At 48.4% G+C, this 27042-nt stretch overlaps 1 protein-coding gene across 1 annotated transcript in view; it reads right to left on the bottom strand.

The window, feature by feature from the left end:
• Positions 1-27042, bottom strand: part of MYO18B (myosin XVIIIB) — a 193889-nt gene that overhangs the window by 158715 nt on the left and 8132 nt on the right. The window contains exons 4-11 of the mRNA XM_075060087.1: positions 22929-23546; positions 22325-22391; positions 20772-20884; positions 19568-19744; positions 18005-18203; positions 15280-15422; positions 10972-11072; positions 6995-7058 (exon numbers count right to left, since the gene is read on the bottom strand). Coding sequence (XP_074916188.1) covers positions 6995-7058; positions 10972-11072; positions 15280-15422; positions 18005-18203; positions 19568-19744; positions 20772-20884; positions 22325-22391; positions 22929-23546 — 1482 coding nt within the window. The remainder of the gene's footprint in view (positions 1-6994; positions 7059-10971; positions 11073-15279; positions 15423-18004; positions 18204-19567; positions 19745-20771; positions 20885-22324; positions 22392-22928; positions 23547-27042) is intronic.

Below are 27042 nucleotides of genomic sequence, written 5' to 3' on the forward strand. Positions count from 1 at the left end.
AATTCCCCAAACTGTTTTTACAAAACATTTTGGGTTTGACAAACTGGCATTTGTTGACAAAACTACTGCATCTGAAAACTTCTAAGCAGCCCTACTCGGCTTGCAATGGATACAGCTCCATCACAGAGGCCAGGGAATCAGCAAGGAACTGCAGTGAAGAGGTAACTTTAGGGGGCTTTACCTGGAGAAAATGCAAAGTTCCCTGAGTGCTTAATGCCATATGACCACGTGCCGCCCACCTCATTTTGTTTATATCAGTTCTCATCACTCGTCCATGCAGCTGCACTGTAACTTTGCAGGGGTTGGGGTGACGTCCGGGTTTGCTTTAAGCTTTGAATTAGAACAGGTTGGGACGCAGGAGTCAAAGCCAGGCAAGCCAGAAACCAGCCCTAGGGACTTAGCTAACCTTTACATTCACTTAATAAACCCTCTTATTGGTTCAAGATAGAGTCATGTAGGGAAAGATTTACAACCAGCCTTCAGCCGGCTCAAAGGGAACCCAATCGTAGGATACAGCTCTGATTCCTCCTGACTTCATGGGGTATTTGATTCTTAGTCCCAAGGGATAGCTTGTGAATACTTGCTGGGCTTCCTCCCCTGAGCTGCAATTTCTGCAGGACTCTCTGATAAGTAACTTGGTGCCACACACATGCTGTATCGTTCTAGTTCCTTGTTTCAATTTCACGTTAGTCTCTCTTCATCTGCACCTGAAGAGCAAAGCAAAAGCTTCGCTGTGTTTTGAATGTCACTGCAGTTCAGCCCCAGGCAGAGTCGGCTCTGGCTTTTTGCTGCCCCAAGCAAAAAAAAAACAACCCTCCCCACCCCCCCACCCCCGCGGGGCAGCCAGAGCAGCAAAGCAAAAGAACCCACGCAGGGTGGCTGGAGCGCAGGTGCAGGCCAATTCCCGGCACTGCTGATGTGCCCCGGGCAGCAGCGGTAGGGGGGAGAGAGAAGAGCAGTGGCCAGGGCTTCTGCCGCGCCACCTGCCGGGAGGGTGCCGCGCCACTCCGATCGGCGGGGAGGGAAGGATGCAGGATGCCGGGCTTGCTACAAACCTGGCACCAGCTGGGGCAGACGGAGGGCGCAGCCTGCTTCCAGCATGGGGCTCCCCTCCTCCGCACAAGGCAGCCGGAGCAGTGAACCAAAAAGAAAAAAGAAAAAAATCTGAAGGGCAGCTGCTAAAGCAGCTAAGGAAAAAAAAAAGGATCCAAGGGCATGCCGCCCCTTAGAATCTGCCGCCCCAAGCACAAGCTTGTTCATCTTGTGACTGGAGCCAGCCCTGGTCCTAGGGACAGGAGGATATGCTGGTAGAAAGGGATTGTCACAGATATATTTAATAAATACATAGAGGTATGATGTAAATGGATACGGACGGTACCTGTACCCTGCACATATACACATAGCTATAATCTCAGCAGGAACTGGCAGCCAGGGAGCTAGTCCTCCCTTGTTTTAGCAAATATTTTGGAAACTGACCACAACACACAATAAATCAACCAGCACTAATTGGTGCCCAATTCCAATCTCTTGACCAATGATCCCTGAACATAGGCTCAGAGTGCCACCCTGTCCAAAACACGTATTATGCACAATTTTGAGACACAAAACTCCTGTTTTATTGCCTGAGAATTTGTCCAGCTTTTGCCTCCCTACAGTCTCCCCAGAGAAACTCATCTTGACATTGATGTGAGCTAGCGGGAGCTAGAAGATTCCAGGAGTTAGCAGGATAGGCAGAGCACACGATTACCCAGCTTGACACAATTCCTCTTTTACTTCAAACATGTCACAGCCAGTTACCCCCAGGAAGGTCTGCCGTGTCTTTTATTTTTTAGGCAAACTTATCATGGATGATTCACACAAGCACCAGATAACTGTGTTTACTGGGTATACACAACATGCATGACTTAGCTGCATATACATGGCTCTGCCATATGGGTTCCGGCGGCTGCTAAAACACAGAACCCAGTGAGCACCACTAGAGGCTCACTAGCTATTTAAAGAGATGCTACACTTTCCCCACACACTACAAGGACTCAGGTTAGGACTTTCAAAGGTGCCTATTGGAGACCCAGCCTACAAATCTAGAGCATATTTGACATAAGCCATTTCTGAGATATCTCCAACCAAAAAAGGATTCTGGGTTTTCATTCCGTTGATAAAACAGCATACAAGAAAACAAACCATGCACATTTTCGTTTTTATGCTTGGCTAATTCAAAAACAGCCTAATGGATCTTTCCCAAAGAAACAGTCAACTTTACATTGAAAACAAGCATGAAAGATTTCAGGCCAAAGGGTACATGCCTGGCATAACAGCTTATAATGAAAGTGTCTTTCCAACCCTAACAACTGCGTCACTACCATAACGCTGCACTGTCTAGAATGTGCAATTTGTTTTCAGCTCACTTTGCTGCAGAATCTAAAAATAACCCTGCCCCACCCTCGATTGCTAGGGGTTGGTGTGAAGGTTTTTCCTTTTTGTTATTAGACCCTGGGTCTGCCACAGATAGTATGCAATCGGCACAAATCCATGTTGTTTACTTGATACCCCACGGCAGCATTCACAGCCACCACAGAGAGAAATACAAAGCATCACCGAGGGAGACATCCCGTCTGCTTCTCCTCCAGGACCGCTCTAATCTGAATAGGAGGCACAATATACGCCCAGGCTTGTACATACAGTATTGTAACAATAGCCAGAAATGCAGCTGGGCTTTGCTTCATCCTCATTAGAAAACCAACTCTCTCACAACATGCCCCATTGCAGAGCACAACCCAGCAAATCCAACCCCAGGGGTGACCGCTGGAAATCTGGAAGTCACTGCTCTGTCTGTCATGCCTTTGTATTTGGTGGCTCAGCCACTGTGAAACGAACAGAAACTGCGTGGGGAAATGGTTGTTCTGACTTTCCTGTTAATTTCTTTTCCACACCCCTGGGCACTCTTTATGCAGCCAGGAGCTGAGCAGCTGGAAGAGGCCTCAGGGAGCTCTATCTGAGCAGAACAAGGTGATACTGTTTCAGGAACAGATCCATTTCCAAACCCAACCAGAGATCACACAGGCCATCTGGTGGTGCTCGGCAGTGGATGCTCCTGCAGCCCAATCTAAGCCTAACATCTGAATTTGGGTAAAAAAGGGCCTTTTGCGATGCAGGGAAAGCTTCTCGACTGATCTCCATGACCAGGAAGAAAAGCTGATGGAGAGGACGCGCATTTCTGTTTGTCTTGCCACATTTGCCAGTTATCAGAGATCACAGACCCCTGCACACATGCACTGGAATGGGTCAGAGATTAGAAAACTCATTCTGCAGCGCACAAGTTCCCACTGCATGGTAGGCAGCATGTCAGCAATCTGCAGATGAAAGCTCTCCAACAGGCACTGACACCATGGACCACAAGGCATCTGCAAATGTCGCTGCAGTCCAGCAAACCACTAATCCCCAGACTGAATGTCCCAGATGGCACAAACTGGCAGAGAGGCGCAGTAGAGCGCTGAAGGAGCCAAGAGACTCCGTGGTCGCATTGCCCAGAGATTGTCGGAATCCTGCCTGCATTTCCAGGGAGATTCCTTGCATTTAATTCTTTTCACTTTGCTGATTTACGACATGTGCACACTGAAGGGTACATTGACGGAATTGAGGCAACATTAACAGGCTGGCTTAAATATGCGCCATTTTCATTTTTCTATACTGACTGTTAATCAGGTCACTTTCCTTCATATATTCACCACAATAAGAGTGTTGGGGAGGAAGAAGTGAAATTTAGAGAGATCAGTGAGTGGGAGAAAGTAATAAAAAAAAACACTTTGTACTGAAAGACTTCAGCTAGCACAGTGAAGAGCATCATATATTGGTTTTCTGACACAGGCGTCAACTAAAATGTAACTCAAGAAGCCCTTTGCCTGATGCAGCGTCTCAGAGATCGCAGCCTGAATTCCTGTTTAATCCCATCGGAGGCAGAGCAACAATGAAGAAAGGAGAAAAGAAATACCCCAACTCTGCCTCCTTTCCTTGTCAATTTCAGATTCACACATGCAGGTGGATCCAGCCCTCCCCACCCACTGCTGCCAAAGATATAGTGCACCTGCAGAACTGGCCCATCACTCACATCTGCCATGTAATGCACCGTGGGGCTGAAAAAAATGGGCCAGCAGCACTATTGACAGGAATTGTCCACAGGGAAGATATCTGCAATTCTATCCAAACCTGGGCACTCGGAACCAGGAGGAAGGGATGATGAAAGAAGGTCATTGCGCAGGGAAACAGGCAGCTTCCATTTTAACCCTTTGGTGAGGCTGTGAAAGCTGAGCTCATTGCCTGAGGCATTAGCAGTGATCAATAACAGGCCATGCCATGCAAAACCTGGAAACTCCACCCAGTCTGTGGCCAAGGTATCTATTGCAGAGCAGCTAATTTGTCTGGCCCTTGGATCTGATTAGCAGCTACATAATGAAGATTGAAAACTGAATTGTACCAGAGGCTGATACAACTATAAATTGCTGTGATTCAGGCCAGTGCTTTGGTGCATTGGTAAAATGCCTAATCCCCGCAAACAGCTAAAAGTAATAAGGAGCAGATGATGAAAACCAAGTGTAGTCATAGCCCCTAAAAACATTATTCTGATATTCTCCAAAGCATGATCTCACCCATCTGAGAAGCACGATCACACGGAAATATCAGGAATTATTCACACACACTTAGAACAGTACATTCCCTCTGATTTAACTGAATCAGGGATAACAGAGGCAGACATATTTCCTTAAAGGTGTCGCAACGAGTGCTGAATTTTGAAATACAAGGTTGAGACAAACTCTAATCCAGCAGGGTGCTAGACTGCTCCTTTACAGACACCAAGAAACCAGTGGCCCACAATCGCCCAGTCTCTGCTTCCCTTCACCAGCCCTCCTTTCGATCTGCTAGCAGCACCTCTCAGTAGCCACTGTAAAGCTGCACTGAGGAATTTCAGCTCCTTCACTTGTACTCTGCCCCACTGCACAGCACAGCCTCATCCCTCACCACCCCAACAGAGCACAGCATAACCCAGCACAATACAAGGGCCGTTCTGGATCCTACTGCAGTATCTAGCGCTGGGAGCCAAAGCAAAAAGTGTGTGTCAAAGTCAGTGTGTGCCAGGATCAAGGGGACAGCTCCAGACTGGAGGGTCCCAATCACTGCAAAGTCTTCTACCTAACTAGCCAGCCGGATGCCAAGGCGCACTGCGTCACTACATCTATTACTGCTAGCAGGGCTGGCTCCAGCTCTTTTGCCGCCCCAAGTGGCAAAGCCAAAAAAAAAAAGATAAAGCTGCGATTGGCGGCTACTGTGCCTCTTCATTTTTGGCCACCCCAAGCACCTGCTTCCTTTGCTGGTGCCTGGAGCAGGCCTTGACTGCTAGTATTTACTGTTGATACTACCAGCGTGGCTAAGAGCTCTAGCCAAGACCAGGACCCAATTGTGCTCGGTGCTGTCCAGACAGAGTGAACAGATGGTCCTGTCTCAAGGAGCTCACAAGAGAGAAGACAATAGATTAGCTACCACTGGGGATCACTCAGAACCAATGGCATAGTATCCGTCAGAACAATATCCAGTATTCTCAGCACACCCAGGCCTAGCCATTGTCAAGTTTTTTGTAAGCAGCCTGGCAAAGGAGAGTTTTATCGGGGGATCTGAAAGAAGAGAAGGAGGTAGCTTCACAGGGGATTATGGGAAGCTCCTCAGAAGCACGAGGGTCCATGTAGAAGCAACCACAAAGGTGCCTGTTGGGAAATGAACCGAGTATGCAATGGAGGCTGGCACCGCTGGCTGGTCAGAGGTGGGAGTCGACATTCTGGCGTCATGATGTTGGTCTGGGACAGGCCAGGAGCGAATCAGGCCACTGGAGACTCCATAGTCACCCCTCTCTCTCCCCACAGAGCCATATGAAGGAATTGGGTCTTGCAGCCCGGAAAACCATTTCCACACAAATAAACTCAGCTCCTTCTGATGCACCCCCTGGCTCCTCGCCTGCCCTCCTGTGCACCCCAAGCTAATGACACACCACCCACTTTGCCATCCAAGACTGAGAAGAAATGCAAAGTCCATCCGAACTGGGAGCCAGTGGCTGTGACGAAGGCGCTTGTTCTTGAGCCTCCCAGGAGAGACAGCTGTATTTTAAAGCAAATGTACCATCCATCCATCCTGAGATGAACCGTCTACTCAAGGAAGGAGGAGCTGTGCAAATAATAGAGGGTTTTTTTATTCCAGGATTTGGTTCAGACCCCTGCACCCTAACTCTGAAATTGAGAAGTAGAGCTGGTCCAAATTTTTCAGTGAAATGTCTTTTCATCAGAAAATGTTGAGTCATTAAAAACAAAACTTGCCATGGAAAAGTGTCATTGTCAATGCAAATGTCATTGGGGAGGTTTCTCAGGTCCAGGATATTTCTGGTCAGAGAGAGAGAATGGCCAATAGCCTTGAGGGTACTCCCCTGGGATGTGAGAGAGACAACGGAAGTCCTGACGCTGAAGCAGGAGCGCTCACTCTCTGGTTTTTCACAAGCTCTAGTTTTTATATGAACAAAAACAAATGTGGAAACTTCAAAAAAAATTCACAAAACCAAATTCTTGTTTTCCCGCCAGTCCTATTCAGGAGCCACATTAGGTTCAAAATGTCTCAGGAAAGTTCAGGGTCTGTGCATTCCATACATCACACAATTACCCCTAAATTTCCTATCTAGACCTCCATGACAGTATGTGGGAAGAGTCTAACTCGGCTGTGCTGGTAATTTGGACTGAGGCATATTCCTCTGCTAATGCACAGCTCACAAATTCTCCATCTGCAGCATATTTCTAAAACCAGGGGAAGTGCCATTTCAAAGGTTCACTCCTAGGAGCAATGCTCTTGTCACCTAGTGTGTTGGAACAAAGCCAAGCACACCAAACAGCGCTATGCAGAACAGTCCAGGGAAAAGCAATACAGGCAAAGCAGAAGGTAATGCAACTGATTTGTATAGCCCTACCTTCGAACATGGCCCGATACCAAAGGAGTTGCTCTGAGCCATCTGGTGCAAGTGCAGCATCGTCCTGAAAGCAGAATGAAAATTAAACCACACCTCAGTGCTACCTAATAGGTCTTATTGCTCTCCAAAGGGAGCAGGATCTGGTGCATGAAAATGTTACCCAATGCAGCAGCACTGAGTAGTGTTCAAAGCCACTGAAGGAGCTTGGATAATCCAATCGCTCTGCTGACAAAGAGAGAGCATGTCGCTCTTGAGGGAGGTGGGTATGTTAAACTCATGTTTTCAGATGTGTTTCCCAAAGGCTCATGCTATTGGAAATGCTTCTCTGTGCCCCTTTCGAGATCATCAAGCCCAAAGGAGTATTGTAAACTTCACTCTAGAAAGGTCTTCACTGGCCAGAAGTTTCAACTCCTTTCACCAAAGCAGATTCTCTCCAATTCCCATCTGTGTTTTCCGATTTCTGAGTGCTAGTTCACCTCTTGCAGTCCCATACTGCATGCACAAGACGTACAAATATACTTGGCACTTCCTTTCCCTCCCTTTGATAAGTGACTCATTGAGTTTGAAGGTGAGGTGATTAATAAAGGCTCCTAGCCATGAATGGGTTTATACCTCCAATCCTACAGTTACAACCACCACAATACAATTCACACCCCAGTGAGCTATTCTCTTGTAGTGTGAATTCACTACCATGCTGCACGGTATCATACAGGGTCAGCATTGCAGTCACAACCCCGCTTTGCAGACACGAACCAGGGTGCCCACATGGTTCTGTGAAAGAGAGATGGGGAATTCCAAAAGCTCATGGGCAAACTCAAACAAACAGAGCGCATGTTGGCTTCCTGGGTTCAAGGGTATTCATTACTTGTATTGTGCCACTGGTGTGTATGGAGCACGGCAGGTACAAGGGGAAATGGCCCTGCCAGCGGAGTTAACAGTCAATGGGACTCTTTCTGTAGTAGGGGGCGAATTAGCTTGGGTCGGGTGCAGCCCAGAGTTGTTAGGTGGGAGGTGAAATCATTCATATAAAATTAAAAGTGACCCAAACTGGTATCCAGAACTCAATTATTTGTGCGTGTGTGAAACTGTTAACTAAATGTTTTGGAATTATTTTTCATTTTCTTCTGATTTGCTCAATCCTGGTTTTAGCCATGATGCAAAAGAACCAGACCCTGTTCTCTGAAGATTTCTCACCCAGTTCCACACTCAAGTCTCTGAAAGTGATCACTCCACACCCTGGAACCTTTGACGTTTGCCCACTTCCCCTAAGAAGACACCCGAAAACAAACTCCTTATAATCCAATGCCTGATTTCTGTTGCTTAGTGTGTCTTTGCTGTCCAATCTCATTCTATCAGACAACAGATTAACAAACAGGCCAAAACTAAAACCAAGTGCTGTGCAGGGAAATCATTTCATAGCTATTCTGCTCCCTCTGCTGGGGAAATCAGAGTCCCTCAGTATGGTTCCAGAGCCTAATTCACATCCCCTGACAATATCATGTTGATTTGTCTGATCCTACATTTCTTGTTTAAGTCTCCCTTATTGGCCCATAACAATCCATCTGTCTCTAACAATTGCCTTGTCAAGGGAAGTCCTGTCAAAAGACTTTTAGAACAAAGCCTCTGCCAGACTGATTTTTTTTCACCTTCTTTATCAGCACAGAAACATTGTGCTTAGTGCAAGGTACCCTGGATGATCTGCACCATACATTCCAAGAGTCTTTGTTCTGTATTCAGCCCTCATCACAGAGAACTGGAACATACTATTCACAAAGCAGCTCGAGTATAAATGGGGGGCGGGGGAGAGAGGAGCCTGGAAGCAGATCCCAAGGGTCTAACAGTTATCTAATGGAAAGCTGTGCAGATTGGCCAACCGTGTCCATTAGCAACTCTGTGACTGAGGAGAAACATCTCAGAATCGGTGACCTGATTCTTTTGAAGCCTATATACATTTTGTGCCCTGAATGTGCCTATCGACCTAGATGGCTATACTCTTGATTTACACCAGTGTACACAAGAGAAGAATCAGGCCCACTCTCTCACTGGTGTAACACTTCTTTGACCCATATTTCTAAGTGTGTCATTTTTGTCTAGCATGTCTCTCCAAAATACACACACAGTTCCTGCCGAAACATCATCACATTGAGCTGTTGAAGAATCTAATGTATTTACCCATCTGTCCAGGGGATACATTCGGTTATTGAAATGGACCCTTTGTAATAACAAAGGGACATGGAAACCGCAGTGCCCATCACCCAGCCGAGAACTGATACATTCAAAGGCACTGGGTCACGGTACAGCTGACTACTAATGAACATCAGAGGAGCAAGTGAGGGGAAATGTGCTGTATGAAATATTGATCGGGTGGAAGATCTCAATCTATTGTGTGCTGAGGTTTGCAGTGGTGAGGTTATATTCACAGACAGTACTGTACCTCCACAAGGGATGACCCAAGTGACCAGCACACTGAAATTTTGTGGTTTGTAGCCTTTTTTTAAAGCTTATACCTGAAAACCATTCTCTGGGTGTAATCAGAGTGGCATGCACAATTGGTTAGAAGAGTCTAAATGGACCTATGCAGTGAAGATCTCCTCCTGACCTGCTATTTGCCTGTGCAACCTATGTTGCAAAATCAGAACTTCTGTACATTGTTACTAAACCAGCAGCTACTGGTTAGAGAACATGAGTTCAGCCTCTGTTTCGCACAGCTGTGGAAGGATTTTCCTGGCATTCCCTGAGGAATGGCTCCTGGACTCAGTGTGTGCAATATTCCTTCAGGAGTTGGGAGGAAAGAACTGCTTTTCATTCCTCTCTCTGTAAGAGAGAGCTGAACAAACACGCCTCTGCCCCACAATGGCAAAGAAGCCGCCCTATCCGTTGAGACTGACCTGCCAGTGAGGAGAGAGGGAGCCCTTCTGGGTAGACTGACCTCTGGGTCCCAGCGCTCCTTGTGGAGCTAGCAGGCCTCAGCCCTGACAGGACCCCAGCCCAGGGTCTCCTCCAGCAGTGCCTCTCTCACGCACAAGACATAGCAACAAAGCAGCTCCAAGACCCTGACGTCCCTTGGCTGGTGCTTTCCATCACATAATAGGGACTGTTTGCCAGGAAGAGCTAACAGACCCTATTTACTTAGAGAGGCACATCTTTCCCTGACTGGTAACCCCGCCAGAGAGACCAATAGCTCTCAGCACAAACAGAAACAGACAGGAGAGAGATTGCTAGAGTCCCTCATAGTCCATATGTGTTTCTCACAGGCTCCATTCTCACCTGGAAGCCTCTGCACAGAGCTCAGTATCCCTCCTGACAGCCCCTCCAATGCAAGAATTAACTAGCCCTTTCCTTCCCTGCTGTCCCCTCCCACACATCACTACCTCCTCCTCAGACCTCACCATACTGCTGCACATTCTCTGGAGGCCCCCATGCATTCCTCTGGGTTCATGATCAATCTCATCCTCAGCAAAGCTCCTCCAGGAACTCACTTGGGTGCTCACAGGATCATAGAAATGTGGGACTAGAGGGGATCTCGAGAGGTCATCTAGTCCAGTCGCCTGCATTGAGGCAGGACCAAGTATTAACTAGCCCATACCTGGCAGGGATTTGCCCAACCTGTTCTTAAAAACCTCCAGAAACAGGGATTCCACCACCTCCTTTGCAAGCCTGTTCCAGAGCTTGACTACCCTTAAAGCTAGAGAGTTTGTCCTAAAATCAAACCTCAATCTCCCCGGCTGCACGCAATGACCTTGCTGAGGTTGGTCCCATTGCTTTTGTCCCTTGATCTGTCTTCATGAACCTGTCCCCTGGAGAGGATAGATATTAACACGTCATACTCCCTCACACAGTCTCGTTAGATCCGTCTGTGCTGGATGCGTCACTTCTAGTGGCCCCATCCCCACAGCATCTAGCCACGAGTGCGTGGAGGAAAGCTATCGCACACAGACACACCAGATTTCGTCCCATACACACGGCCTCATCTATACCTGTGAGCCATGTCCAGGCCTGCCAACATCTGAGAAAAGACACTGAAGTTGCTCTCTCCTTCTGGTTGCTGTGCGACACGGATCCTTTCCAACAGCATCGTCTGGCAGAGGGAAGAAAGAGAAGGTCAGCATCCACTCCCCAGCCTGCAATCCCCGCCCAGGGCCAGCCAGAGACTGTGAAACCCAGACTGGCTGGGACTAGCCAAATGACCCTCGTACATTGTGACGGGAGGGGTTCTTTACACCGAACGCCCATCACTGGCCAGATTAGAGTCACTGAGGAGTGAGCCAGACACACAGACCTGGGGATAGGACAATGCCACCTGGATTTTTTACATATTTTCTATGTGGACAAAAGGTTAAAGCTTTTGAAAATGGATTACTTGAAAGACCAAACTTTTCCTTGGGTTACACCAGCCCTGCACCCCTGCAAGGTAAGTGGTGTAACTGAGAGGAGGATTTAGCCCAAGGCATGAAGGGGTAAAACTTTCAACAGCATGTAAGGGCCTTTCAGTGGAACTTGGGCGCTGTTGAAAACACTAATGGCCACTCTCAAGTGATACTTCCCTTCGTATCCCAGGGACAGGCAAACCATTCCCGGACTGGAAACGAGCCTGAACCAAACTCTCTGATCTTTATTATTTGTTATGGCTGAGTGCCCCTGCCTTTGCAGCTGAAGTGCCAACCTACTGCAAAGAGCCAATTCTTGTGATGGTTCCCCTAGAGCTGCAAGTGATTATCCACTATGCAGTGCCACATAGCGGTGCATGTTCAAATGGCTCAGACACACCTCACCACACATTCAGTGCTGAGCCAAGACAAGCCAATCCTGCCAGCAGAGAAGGGGGTGGAGCCCGGCAGCTTCGCCATCACTGCTTACTACAAAGACTTGCTCTTGGAAACCAGGGTCCCCCCTGGTATATGACTCCTTGCTGCTCTCTCCTATGTGCTGGGAACAGCCCTTTCCACTCCGCCGTTAACTTCTCAACCCACCCACAGTTAGCCCTGGCATTCTGACCTGTGCAAGTAGGAAGCCAAGGGGGTTATGCTCCTACATGGGACACCTTGGTGAGTTGAAGGGAAAGGAAAGACAGAAAAGCCTCCTTTGCCTGGAGCATCTCACTGTGCACATAATAGCTGGCCTCTTTCAAACTCAGGGAATCAGGGAACTTAATCTCAGAAGAAGAAGAAGAATCGATGCAGCGGATTTCAGGGAGCATTAGAAATGGAAATAGCAAGAGAGCCAAAGTCAGCCTTGAGCTGCACCAGGGGTGTCTCTTCTAGTCTCCCCTCCCCAGGCAGCTGCAGAGCTGGTTCCCATTTTGTGGCTCAGCAGAGAGGCTCAGCTAATACACTCAGGGGACAGTTCCAGCCCCAAGGCAAGGTCTGCTAGCTCTGAGGCAGGGCCAGAGCAGTAGTCAGCATGTGCCAGCAACATGCAAGGGGTATATGCTGCTCGATTCTTGGTCCCTGGGATTCCCACCCAAGTAGCTCAGCTCCTGAGAGCAAGGGCAGAGCTTTGCTTCCCTTAGCTGCGGTGATAATGAAAGCAGATAGAGGCTTCTGTTTAATTTCACGGCCAACATGTACGGTATTGCTAATTAAATGCCAGATTAGAGATTTACTTATGCATATTTCACACCAGTCCCATTCTGCTGGTCTCCCCAAGACGACGTGGCTGATTACTGGCTGCTGTGGAGGCCAGTGGCATCACTAAAAAAGCTCCTGCTTGGCAGGAATTTGGATGACGTAAGTCTAATGCTGGACAGATGAGAGACTGGGGACATGTGCAGGGCTGCAGTTACCATCACTGTTCCTCCTGGCAGCAAACAGGTGGAGGCAATTTCCATTAATACACAGAAACGAGCTGCCAGTCAGAGCTCAGGCCGCCCCCAGGTTCTGAGGCACTTTGGTTTATCTCAGAGCAGCGGAGAAGCCAGAGCCCTGGACAGCCAGTGTGGATGTTACTTTTTGCCTATGAACTGAATGTTCCACCAGGATGTTCTTCGTGGCAGGGATGGCCTTGCGTTCAGATCCATTTTATATCAGCTTATTTTCTCCGGAGTTCGTATTCCACAGGCCAATGCAAACACATTCTGGTTTGTTAACTGGGTCTGGCAACACTCCTTCGGCGTCACCTGGCACCGAGCGCTGGACTCAAAGCAGGGACTCGAGTTCTAACTGTGGCCCCAGTGGCCTTGGGCAGGCTGCTCCCCTCTGCCTTGGTCTCCAGACAATGCTGACCTGCCTTGCATGGGTTGCCAGGGTTAAATAGCTGACACTAGAAGAGTGCTCTGCAAGGACTCAGTCAGATGATGACTGAACCAACCATGGAGTGAAGGGGTCTGCGTGGAAGGCAGCTGACCACTGACCTGCCATGCACATGGTCCAGGAACAGATCCCAGAATTCTCATACCCCATTAGACTCCAAGGAAAGGAGAAGTTTTATAGAGATGCTTTACTGGGCACTGTGATTGTCATGAATAGATAGCTAAGGGTTAATGTTTCTTTTACCTGTAAAGAGTTAACAAAGGGAACCAAACACTTGACCAGAGGACCAATCAGGAAACCGGATTTTTCAAAGTCAGGGAGGGAATTTTTGGAGTCTGAGTCTTTTGTCTGTCTCTCAGCTATGAGAAGGTTCTTTCTATCTTCTAATCTTCTGTTTCCAAATTGTAAGTACAGGTAGAAAAACAATATAGGCTTTTATGTTGTTTTGGTTGTATTTACATGTGTGTAGCTTGCTGGAATGTTTCAAATTGGATATCTTTTTGAATCAGACTGCTTATTCATATTTTTCTTATAAGCAATAGCCCTGTATTGTCATTCTGATACAGAGAATATTTGATGTCTTTTTTCTTTCTTTTTTTTTATATAAAGCTTTCTTTTTAGAACTTGTTTGAATGAAGGGAGGGAATTCTCTTTGTGTTAGATCTACGGAGGGTAAGCTCGCATCACCAGGAATTGGTGGGGGGGAAGAGATAGAATCGTTTCTGTTTCCTTGTATTTGGGGTTTGTCTCTTTGTGGAATAGAGGAAGACATGCTCTTCGTATTGTGATGTAAAGAGATGCATCAGTACTCTCAGGTTAGGCCAGAGAGGAAAGTCTGGGTGGAAGAGAGGGGAAGGAAGTGGGTTTTTCCTTTGTTCTGAACTCAGGTCTCTGAGTCTTGGGGTCCTCCAGGGAAAGTTTGGGGGACCAGAGCGAGGCAGGCGCTGTAATTCCTGTTCGGTGGCAGCGAGAAAGATCAAGCTGTAATAAGTTGGAGGTTCATGCTAGCACCCACATTTGGACGCTAAGGCCAGATTTGGGAGTTAGTGCTTATGATAGTGATGAACTAGGCGGTTCATGCTAGGCACCCCATTTTGGAGGCTAAGTCCAGATTTGGTAGTTAGGCTTATGATAGTGATGAACTAGGAATGTTAATGTTTCGCTCTGAATACTGTGTTGGTGCCTCAGTGTCCCCTAGGCAGTTCTTAAGTATCTGGCAGAGCAAAGGGCCAGTGCACCTAAATGCCTGACCCTCTGTCTCCTAGCAACTGATAGCCTGGGCCCCTCCTCTGCAAAGGTGCCAGCTGAAGGTGTTGGAGACAAGGAGATCAGGTGACCTCCTGGCCCAGGAAAGGAACGGAACAGAGGAGGAGGGGCTGGAGGGGGTTGTTAGTTTGGAGCTGGCTGGGGTCGAGGAGTGAAGTGCAGACATGGAGGTTTGGCTCACTGCCCCCCAGAATGGACCCGGCCGAGGGGTCTGGTTCGCTGTATCTACAAGCTCTGTTTTAGATTGTGTTCCTGTATCAAATAAACCTCTGTTTTACTGGCTGGCTAAGAGTCACATCTAACTGCGAAGGGGGCATGTAGGACCTTGTGGCTTCCCCAGGACCCCGCTGGGGCGGGATCGCTGTGGGAAGCGCACAGAGGGGCAGAGGATGCTGAATGCTCCAACGAGAGACCCAGGAGGTGAAGACGTGTGAGCTTCTTGCCCTGAACAAGTCTGCTCCAAGGAAGAGGAGGCTTCCCAAAGTCCTGACTGGTTTGGTGGGGAGCAGTTCCAGAGCATCGCCCGGGGACTCCATGACAGGCAGCCCTTACATTCCCTTTTACCTCCTATAAACCTCCACCCATCTGCATCCCCAGCAGGACACTGTGTGGTGCTGCTAGAGAGGGACCAACCCTGCACCTGGCATACAAGGGCACCAAAGAATTGCAGTAGGTCTCCTTTGGCCATTTGAGCTCTCCCATCTTGCCAGCGGAGGAGGCTGGCACTGCGCAGCACTTGACCTGGGTGCTGTGGCAGGGGTATGCAGTTACCTGGAGGTGAGCGGCTGTTATTCGGCCTGTGGCATTGAAATCCAGCGACATGACCATGGAGAAGCGAGTGGAGGCACCATTGTGACAGGTGGTCACTGTCCCAAAAGCTTTGAGGATTGTGAACATGGCCTGAATCTTCTCCACTGCAAAAATCAACACAAACAGTCCAGTTTGCAACAAGCTCTGTGGCTGGCTGTGACAGAACATTGCACGCTTCCCCGGTTCAAATCCCAGCTCTCCATCTCCCTGGGCCCCAGTGCAACAGCTACACATGGCTGCTGCTATCCCGAAAGCATTCATGTTCTTCACTGAAAATCAGACCCTCCTCCAAGTCACAACTCCCAAGGCCATCTCTTTGGGCCCGCATGGCGGACTCTCTTAGCAGGGAAGGCTGTGATGACACAGTGGAGGCCGCTGGCTCAGTGGTGTGCTGTGGCTCATCATTCTGTTTATCCCTAGGGAGGGCCTTCATTTTTGCATGCAACGTCATTGGGAGTTAACCCTGCTTAAACCTGGATCAGAAAATGTTTAATTTATTCGATTTTTTAAAAGTCACTTGTAGGTGCCATCCAGGCTGTGGCCTCCTGCCCCAGCAATCAAACAATACAATGTAAATGTAGACCAGAGACTATCCATGAAAGGAGACATCTCAGTCCACACGCTCCTCCACAGCCTTACCAGAGGGAGGGGAAGAGATGCTGGAAAGCCTAACAAACCCAGGCTCTGAGGAAATGGGGTGTGGGAGCAAGTTCTAAAATCATTCCAAAATGTTACTGCACTGGGAGCATTTGAGACAGGCACATTATACAAGTAGAAGGGATAAATTGATACATATTCTTCCTTTCCCCTTTGTGCAAATAAAATAAAATAAAATGCAACCACAGTGTCAGATTCCACAGTCATCACATTGTAGCTGCATGGACTTTACCATCAACAGCTAGGAAAGCACCCAGAGCCTCCTGTATCAGAAGCACAGAGGTTCCTACCACCAGAGCTACAAGAGAACCTCTGTTAGTCAGAATGGTGCTCAGACTTAGCAGGAATAAGAACACAAAGGTTGGGGGATTCCACTCATACAACTGGAGAGGACAATCCGGCCCTTTTCATTCCTATCTGTGATCAGTTCTGTGCACACATGGGAGAAGTTCCCCATAAACATCCACACAAAGCCATCTCCTTCATATCCTTCCTTGACACTCTCCTTTGCTCTGAAGTCTACAAAACCTTGTCACTTACAGACCCGTGTGGTTCTTACTGAAGTAATAAACTTGGTGATTGGTTCAGAATAACTACATGTCCTGATCTGGGAAATACTGTCCAAGGTAAAAGTAGACCTGAAAAAGAACCTAGGATTAACACCAATGAGCTCCTGCTCCCTGGATTCCATACAAAGGAATTATCCTTATTAAATTCTATTCAAATAGCGGCTATCACATTTATCCAGTTGGAAAATATAGCTTGTTAGATTTTGGCTTTAAACAAATCTCATCAGCCCCTCGGTAAATTCATAAAACTGGCCCCTACTCACTCTCGCAGTATGCTGAGCCTGCTGCTTGCAATGCTGAGCCAGGCTAAAATTAATTATAATGATCTGTATTATGGCAGCACCCAGCAGCCCCAGTCAGAGACCAGGCCCCACTGTGCTAAGCCCTGAACAAACACGGGCCAAGGAGAGGCCCCTGCCCCCAACAGCTTACACAGAAATGTAGAAATGTCAGGCTGAAAGGGCCCTCCAGAGCTCATCAGGGCCAGGCCCTAGCACTGAGGCAGGATCAAGTAAATAGACCATCCCTGGAAGGGCTTTGTCCAACCTGTTCTTAAAAAACCTCCAGTGATGGGAATTCCACAGCCTCCTATGGAAGCCTGTTCCAGAGCTTAACTACTTTCCAGCTAGAAAGTTTTTCTACTAGCTAACTTCAATCTCCCTTGCCGCAGATTAAGCCCATGACTTCTTGTCCTACCTTCAGTGGACAGGGAGAACAATTGATCACCCTCCTCTGTATAACAGCCCTGAACGTATGTGAAGATTGTTCTGAGGTACCACTTACCAGGCCTTCCCTCATAAGTCAGGGTTTCTAAACCTCGTATCATTTTTGTTGCCCTCCTCTGAACTCTCTCCAATTTGTCCAAATCTTTCCTAAAGTGGGACACTCAGAACTGGACACAGAACTCCAGCTGAGGCCTCACCAGTGCCGAGCAGAGTGGGACAATTACCTCCTTTGTCTTACATACAGTACTCCTGCTAATACACCCCAGAATTATATTTGCCTTTTTCACAGCTGCAGCATATTGCCGACTCCTATCCAGAGCCCAGAGTCTTTTCAACAGTGCTACCCTCTAGCCAGTAATTCCTCATTTTGTAACTGTGCATTTCATAAGTGACGTGCTTTGCACTTGTCTTTATTGAATTTCATCTTGATTTCAGACCAATTCTGCAAATGGCCAATGTAAGTATCGGACAAGACACAACAGGCAGACAGACAGAAGGAGAGCACAAGTGCAGAGCAGTATCGTCTCATTGTTCTCCCCCAGCCATTAGTCTGTCTCCACCAGTTGTTTCTTCACTTATACTTGGATTGGAAGCTGTTTGGGGCAGGGACTGTCTCTTTGTTCTGTGGAGTACAGTGCCTAGCACAGTGGAGTCCTGGTCCATCAGTGGGCTCCGTAGGTGGAACTGCAGTACCCAGAACAATAACGTGCAGACATAGACACCCGCTGGCAGTACCTGAGACTCTGTTGTCCACACTGTGGGCGGCACCCACCAGGTATTCCAGAGCGCTCTGGCAGCAGGTTGTTTTCCCGGCACCACTTCTCCCCAAGGGCACAATTGCCTGGTCCTGCTGGTGCATGAGCAGACTCCAGTAGGCTCTCTGTGCCACGGAGCAGATGTGAGGGGGCATGTTGTCTCGCTTCCCTTTGAACACCTAGGGACAGAAGGGCTGCGTGAAGGAGCTGCTCTAATGATCTTGCTGAACACGGAGTCGCCTGGTGGGGTTCTCAGATATGAAAGATTTTGAAGGTTTTCACAGCAAGCCTGTCTGTTTCCATTCAGGCTGCGCGTTGTAACCCCACTGGGCTTCCCTGCAGCAGGCCCTTTCACCGCTCCTTCCCTGAAGCACCCTCCCTCGCCTTGACCCTGGCTGACGCTTGCACTGGAGGGACAGACAGTTCCAGATCACAAGATAGGCGTATGCGAGCAGAGAAAGCCCACTGTTAATGAGCCCATCTGTTAATGAACATCTGTGCCTTTAATGGGATTCCTCCCCTCTCTGCCCCTTCAAGTCACCCACTGGCCCTGTTTCCCAGAGCTCTGGAAAACCCAATTCCTGTTTTGCAGAATTTCAGTTTCCTCTCCATTTTCAGTGCACATCTCTCCAAAATACTTCGCTTTCTTTGCAATTCTAGCAAAACAGCTCTTTTCTCACTCAAAGCAGGCAAGCACATACTTCTAATGAGAACAACCACCTTCCCTTGCATTCAAAAGGGTGAAAGAGAAAGGCCTGCTTCACTTAGGGTGACTAAATAGCAGATGTGAAAAATTGGGACAGGAGTTGGGGGTAATAGGAGCTTATAGAAGAAAAATACCCAAAAATCAGGACCGTCCCTATAAAAACGGGACATCTGGTCACCTTAGTTTCACTCAGCTTTTGCTTCAAAATGGGTCCGCTTTTGTTTGAAAAGTTCATGTGAATTGGGCTTAGTTTCAAGTGCCTGATGTAAGGCAACCTCCCCCCTTGATTTTTCGTACTGCTTTGCATTTCATTACGGACATGTCTCACCCCCCTCAATTTACTCTGCCCGGCTGTACACAAAGACCCAGATTCTGATTCCACCACAAGGAGTGAGGATGCTCAGGCTGGTAAATTCCACGTGTGCTGATGAGAAAATGGAGCCCTGTGTGTTATTTTCAGCCAATACAGGAGCCCCAGTCCTGCTTCCCCAGATACGAGCTGTGCACAGTTCCCTCATACTCTGCTTCCCAGCCCCCATTCTGTGGTTATGATGGTTCCGTGGCACCACCTATTGGACACTGACAGAATCTAAGGGATCAGAAAGGCCACCAGGGAACAGGATCCCATCCACTGAAGATCACTTTCCAAACCAAACAAACAAAACCCTCTAACGTGCTTCTAAAAAAGCTTCCCTGTGAAATACGTGGCATAAACCGAGCAGCCAATAGTGTAGGCTTTGCAGCTGTCCCAAATCCAAGCTAGGGAACCCGTCTACCACATCAAACCATCATGTAGCCTCTGCATGAGCCACGTCACAGGGCCAGTCCACCACTCACCTTTCCTGAGTAGTTAGTAGTGGCCCAGCTGGGCTTGAGTGCAATCAGGGTGGGCCCTGCGTAAGTGTGGCAGAGCTGGGACTGGTACCGGTGCTGGAGTGTGTTAATGACACTCGATTCATTCAGACTGAGAAGTGCTGCAAGATCTTCTGTGTAATCCAGTTTGGAGGGATTGGTCTACAAAAAATAATGCACAAGAAGCCGCTTGATGGCCCGGCTGTGCTGGAGAGACTCATTTCCTTCCTTGCAGCGCACAGCTGATAACACTGATCACCTGGGAAACCTCACATTTCTCCAGCTCAATCCGGAGTTTCCTGTGATCACCCTTGGAATGGGGGGAGGGTGCCCAGCTAGAGACCTAATGAGATGTGACTCCCTGGGGCAGAGAAGTGGTCAGTTTTGGTGCTGCTACATTTATATGCATACGGACATAGCACTCAAAACGTGCTAGACACTTTCCAAACCAATCAGAGGCCACAGTCCTTTCCCCAAGAGCCCACATTTTAATAGGGTTGAGTACAATTAACTGTGAGGAGGAACCAAAATCATTGCAGAGCTTGGTAGTGTCTTGCAAAGTAGCTCCATGAATAGAGCCATGTGGCAGACAGAGCATTACTCCACCTCTGCAATTGCAAACTGCAGCCTGATGCGCAAGAGATTCCAAGCACTGCAGCCAATCACAAAGGAGAGTCAATTACCGAACAGCCAAAAAGTCTCATAAACACAAGGAGAATCTCCAGCCATCAGACAGGACCAGGGCCGGCTCCAGGTTTTCTGCTACCCCAAGCGGGGAAAAAGAGCCGCGACAGTGTGATCACGCAGCTCCACTCTTCAGCGGCAATTTGTCGGCTGGTCCTTCGCTCCGAGATGGTCTGAGGGATCCGCTGCCAAATTGCCACCGAAGGCCCAGACATGCCACCCATACAGCGGCCAGAGGGCCGCCCCTTGGCATTGGCCGCCCCAAGCACCTGCTTCTTTAGCTGCTGCCTGGAGCTGGCCCTGGACAGGACATGCAGTAGGGATGGGGGCCCACGTATGTCAGCATAAGCTGGCGCAGCTCCACTGATTTCAGCAGACCTGCCCCCACCTTGCAGGAGCAGTGTGGTTTGCCTTGGGGCAGAGAGACTATTTCGGCTGGGATGGAGGAAGAGACTTTCCAGGCAGGTTTGACAGCATCTGTGGGGTTTTATTTCTGGGTACTCACCCGGTGAACGTCCTCCTCGTCCACCTCAATAACAGTGTCGTCAGCTTCTAAGCGAATCCTTACCCTCCCAACTGGCAGCTCCGGGGTCCCCACATCCGGCTTCAGCACAGTAGCTGCAAGAGAAGCCCAAAGATGAGCTCTTTCCTAAATAAGAGGCAGCTAATTACAGAGGTAGCTGAAGCACAAGGTGTGGTTCTTGTTCATAGAACTACAGAGGAGCCAATTCTGATCTTGCCCCAGCGCTGTGCACTAGGGAACTTCTTGTGTGCCCCAGCAAGGTTGATACAGCCCAAGCAGTGCACAGTGCTGTAATGTGCATAGCCCAAAGGGCTCTGTCTCCACTGCAAGTGTAGGGATGATGGCAGCACAGGTCGGCACGCACATTTAATCTAGCCAGCACGGGTAACAGTGTACAGAGATGTGGCAGAGCAGGCTTCAGCACAGGCTAGCACCAGAGTACATACTAAGGGTCCCAGATGGCTTGTCCTCTGGTTGCTAGTCCATGCTGAAGCCTGTTCTGACAGTTCATCACCACTATTGTCACCTATGCTAACTAGAGTCACGTTAGCAGAGTTAAGTCTACCCCCATTTCATTCACACCTCCACTTGCAGAGGAGACTTGAGTCACACGTAGTGCCAGAGCGAGGGAAAGAGGCCACAGTATAAACGAGAGATTCAGACTGGCTTATAAAACAACTCAGAGTTAACAACAGTTGCACAGAAAAGCATCATGGGAAATACCTTAAAGAATATGAAATGCTGTTGGTACTGGAAGAACGATACAGGGGAGGGCAATATGGGCTCCAATGTTTGTATGCCTTCAATGAGAGCGACCAACAGGAAAGAGTTCCCTCCAGGCATTAGGTTTGCTGCTGTACTTCAGGGGCGATACTTTGCCTCTCTCCCCACTAGCATCTGGAGGCTTAGTGGCACTTGTACCTTGCATGGCCCTTTACACACAATAATCCTGTTTCACACCCTCCTGCCCGTGAGAAAGCCAGACAAGATTCAACCCATTTCACAGATCAGGAGAAGCAAGTCATCCAAACCTAATGGATAAATCTCTGGTCAGGCTCAGCTCCCACTAACCCTTCTGGGGCTATGCAGGCTGCAGGCATTTGGCACTTTAGAGTGCCTTGGCCAGGCAGGACTTGGCCAAGCCACACAGTGAGTCCTGATGGCGCCTGGAACAGAACCAGGATCCTCGCTCTCAGGCCCCTGTTGTAACTGCCAGACTAGGAGGAGGTAACAGCTCTTAGGAGAGGCTCATCTCTTGTCTGAGTCTCAGCAGTGGCCACACAGGAATAGCCAGACTGGATCAGACCCGAGATCCACCTAGTCCAGCACCCTGGCTGGAAGGGTGGCCAGTGCCAGTTGCTTCAGAGGAAGAAGCCCTGTAGTCTGTAGTGTTGGGATTAGCTTCCCCAGGGAGGGTCCTCCTAGCCCCCAGTGGTGCATCCAAAGCTGGAGGGTTTATCTCCCTTCCAAACAACACCAAAGCAAGTTATTCAGCTTAGGCATCACAGAGTGCAGGCAGAGAAAATGAAAGTTACCGAGCGTAAATCCATCTTTCTGGACAAGCCAAACTTTCTCTGTTTCATACCACACGTCGTCATGAACCTGGAGACAAAAAGAGAGTCAAGGACCTGCAGCAGGAGACAGGGAAGCAGAGGCAGTTCTAATCTGATCTTTTAACAAAGTCTTTGACCTTTGCTCTCACAGACAATGACCATTTGCTTTCCAGCCACAGGAATTAGCACTTTCCTGTTAAAGATCTTCATTTGCATTACACAAGACTTCTTTCCCATTTGCTGGGTTACTTAGTTACAGGGGTATAGAGAATGCAGATGTTTGCTATTACGTTATAACTGGGTACAGATACATGAAAACAATGCATGCAACATCCCACCTGGTTTTCATGAAATTTAAATACTAAACACATTCTTCCACATTTTAACATCTGCACGCATTCTAATAAACTTGTCACTTTTAAGTCTACATAACACACTGAGTCTTCTGATGGGACCTTAAACAGCTTCTATTTTGCTTCAGTTCTCCCGTATCGAAGGGGTTTTTACTCTAACTCCATGGCGTATAGAGAGTCCTGCCCTATGCTCTAGCTGAGAAGCAGGACACATGGACAGGGCACAAAATCACCTTGTCTGAGTCTGTGCTTTCCCCTGACTCCTTGATTTCTACAGACTCCTTCTGATTTTCCACTGGTTCCTCCTCGATTTCCCCTGGCTTCTCCTTAATCTCTCCTTGCCCCTTCTTGATTTCAGCCTTGATTTGGGGATCCCGCTGCTTCTTCATTACTGCCCTCTCTTTCCCTGAACTTTCAGGATGTTTTCTCCTCGGTGAGCTGCCCTCCTTTGCAGGATCTTCAGAGTGGTGCTGAAAATCCTTACCACTTGTTGGAGCACCAGCAGGGGCATTTTCCCCTTTACATTGTCCCTTAGAGCTCTGCTCAGGACATGGAGGTTTGGTAACCTTGGACTCATCTGGCGGGATTGTCTCCCCTGGTTTGGGAGTGGCTGCTGCCTTTTCAGATGCCGGGGAGGTGGCTTTCGTGATGTTGCTCCTCTTCATGACTCTCTTGAAGGGAAGAGTCTTTCTCGGTGCAACTTCCTCTGCCATTTCCCCTTCGTGCTTCTCTCCGTTCAGGCCGTTCTGCAGCAGTTGCCCTTCACTTGCCATTTCTCCTCTTACTTCAAGGATGTTCTCATCCTTTATCACAAACTGCTGCACGTGGTTGTCATCAGGCTTCCCGGGAGGCTAAAAACAAAATCAAGATGAAGCTGAGCCTGTTAGCATTAAGCCTGGTGACACTAGAGGAACAACTCACTCAGTGAATTCATCGGCCCGGATTTGGCAGCCAACAGGCACCAGGGTCTCTGCAGAAACTTAGACCCAGCCTCTTCTCAGGCACAGAGCTACAGGGGGGTTGGTGAGGTGCTGTCCTCACCTGGGGGTTGAGAAGGGTTTGATTTTAGAGAGAGACTTGGAGCAACTAAAAGTAGCTTCCAATTGATAGGGATAAAATGCAGGGTCAGATCACAAATCGCAGGAACAGCAATAGGCACTCGGCAACATTTTCAAAAGCAGCTATGTCCTTATGTCCCATTTTCAGCGGTGATGTTGGCTTCTAGGACCCTAATTCAGTGAGGCCAGATTTCCAAAGTTATTTAGGTGGCTAAATGAGCAGAGAGGCAGCTCATGGGATTTGGAAAAGCCCCCGGGCTCCTGACTCCCATTGATTTCACTTTGAAGTTAGGTGCCCAGGTGCTTTGGAAAACCCCACATGACGCCCATCTACTCCTTCAGGTGCCAAATACCTGTGAAAACCTGGCCCTTCTGACAATGTTACCCAGGGTCTAATCCTGCAAGGTACTGAGCAGAGCTGGTGGACAGATTTCATGCCAACCCTAGTGCCAGCATCTTCGGTGGAGCTGAGCATGTTGAACGCCTGGCAGGACTGGACACCTAGGGATCTAGGGATCTCGCCCTGACCCAGGGACGCATACAGTGCTTGCTTTAACTCGAATGTGTGAGCTGGAGCCCAAATCCCTGGGGCTTAATTAGAATGGAGGCCTTGAGCTGGCCCTCTGCAGAAAGGCCAGTCGCATCCCCGGCTGCACACAGCGTGAGAGAGGGGTCTGTTTCTCCTTCCAAGCGCTCCCTGTTAGCTTTGTCCAGTCCAACTCCGTTCTCTGCTTGGCCATGACTCAGGCAGTGGAGGTGATAGTGAGGGAATTAATGACAGCATTGTCACCTGGCCCTATCTATCCGTTACCCTTTGGTGCTGTATCTAGCTAGGGAAGACAGAATTCTTCTCCCAGGAGAAGGTCTGTTGGCTCGGGGATGGAACTGTCATCGAACAGACTCTGCGTTTCCCTTGCTGGCTAGTCGCACCTTCGAACCTTGTGTTTTGGGCAGTGACCCAGGGACCAGGAAGCTCAACGTGCACCACAAAGAATTTTTCACTTTGCCCTATTTCTAGAATGGCTGTGAAGCATGTCTAGGATGGCTAATTGCACTAGCAAAGGCACAGGTGCCTCAGATATACATTAATGGTGTTCAGTCTCTGCCCATGGAAAATGCTGGCATTCGCTGGGACTAACTCTCTATTTCCATCGCTACCCAGCAAACTCCAACCTGGAGCCAGGCAGCCCAGTACCTTCAAGGGAAATTCCAGGACAGCGCGGCCTTCCGGTGACCACAGGCCACCTGGCACACTCCCGAGGAACCTCCCCTTGGTAACATCATTGGAAGTGCTGCTTCCAGTGCACACGTCCCCTGGCTGCCTTCTGACTGACCTGGCCTGGCCCTGCCGCCAGAGCACCTGTACAAACAGATTGCTTTGCCTACTAGAAACGGCAGACATTCCTTGGGATCTGGAGGGCGGTTTTATCAATGGGACTGATCTTTTCTCACAGTTGTGGCTGCTCAGGAAGCTGGGAATCTAGCTGGGATCAAGGCAACTGGTTTGAACGGCAAGCCGGACCTCCTGGGGCAGGTCCCAAGGCTGGAAAGAGTGTAAGTCAGGCCAGCATTTGGCTCCCACTGACTCCCCAGCTCACATAGCTTTGATTAGATTAATAGATTGTAAGGCCAGAAGGGACCACAGTGATCCTCTAGTCTGACCTCCTGCATTGCCCATACCACAGGATTTCACTGAATTCAGTCCTGTTTGAAACAGATCAGAACTTTCAGAAACACACCCTGTCATAAACAGATAGCTTAGGATTAATGTCTCTTTCACCTGTAAAGGGTTAACAAACAGTGACCTGCAACACCTGACCAGAGGACCAATCAGAAAACAAGATACTTTCAAATCGCGGTGGAGGGAAGCCTTTGTTTGTGGTTTTTGGCTTTTGCTTTGTTCTGAGTCCTGGAAGGGACTAGACGTGCAACCAGGTTTCTTGCCAATCTTCCTGCTACAGTCTCTTATATATTCAGAATAGTGAGTATTAAGTAGAAAGGCGGTTATAGTCTTTTAAATTGTTTTTCTTTTTGCAGATGATGTTAGTTGTCTGAAGTGGGGTTAATTGATATTTTGCTGTGGGGGGTTTTTTCTCACTGAAAGACCTGTAAGTATTCATTTGTATTTACAGGATTTCTTATTTTTTTTTTTTATTTAAAAGTTGTGCTTGTAGACTCGTTTGATTTTTTTCAGGGTTAGGCTCAGGACTGAGTCTAATTACAGGGAGTGGTGGGAGAAGGGAGAAGGAAGGGGGGAAGCGGGGAATCCTTTTGTTTAGATTCCGGAGCTTTGAAATCTTGTGTATTGCTCTGCGTTGCAGGAGTAGAGTGAAGCCTCTGTTTTAGAATTAGAGATTTTCCGTATTCTCAGGTACCAGGAGAGAGCTAGGAGAGGCATAGTGGGAGGGAAGGGTTTATTTTGTATTACGAGTCAGGGGGTCTGGTTTGGGAATGGCGTCCTGGGTAAGTAATGTTTTATGATGGGTGCACGACAGGTTATCACACTCAGGTCCGATGGTGGCCGGTTAGTCTAGCTGTAATTAAGCTTAGAGGAATTCATGCTAGTACCTCATTTTTGGACTCTAAGGTTCAGATTGAGGAAAGAATACTATGACACACCCAATCCTGCTTTAAATACTACCAGCGATGCAGAATCCATCGTGGCCCTCAGTAAATGTTCCAGTGGTTAATTACCCTCACTGTAAAAAACATGTACGGTACTTAATTCCCAGTCCGAATTTGTCTGGCTTCAACTTCCAACCATTTAATCTTGTTAAACCTTTGCCTGCTAGACTGAGGAGCCCTTTAGCAAATGTCTGTTCTCCGCGTAGGTACTTACAGACTGTGATCAATCACCCTTAACCTTCTCTTTGTTAAGCTACATAGACTTAAGGAGCTTAGTGGATCACTGTGTGGCATGTTCTCCAACCCTTTAATTATTTTTTGGCTCTTCTCTCAACCCTCTCCAACTTATCCATTTATTACCCATTTGAAGACACTGCCCTGATTCTGATTCCTGCATCTCACGTGAAAAACTTTGCAACTAGCACCAAACACTCCAGCAACAGCAGCTGTCATAGAAAGACACTGGGGACTTCGGGTTTGGCATTGCTCATGGATAGGGTGACCAGACGTCCTGTTTTTAAAGGGACAGTCCCATTTTGGGGGACTTTTTCTTATATAGGCGCCTATTACTCCCCACCCCCTGCCCTATTTTTTCACAGTTACTATCTGGTCAGCCTACTCATGGGCCAACTACAAACCTGGGTTGAGGAGCCTTACAAACTTT

The sequence above is a fragment of the Chelonoidis abingdonii genome, chromosome 22 (genome assembly GCF_003597395.2).
Source record: "Chelonoidis abingdonii isolate Lonesome George chromosome 22, CheloAbing_2.0, whole genome shotgun sequence".
Lineage (NCBI taxonomy): Eukaryota > Metazoa > Chordata > Testudines > Testudinidae > Chelonoidis > Chelonoidis abingdonii.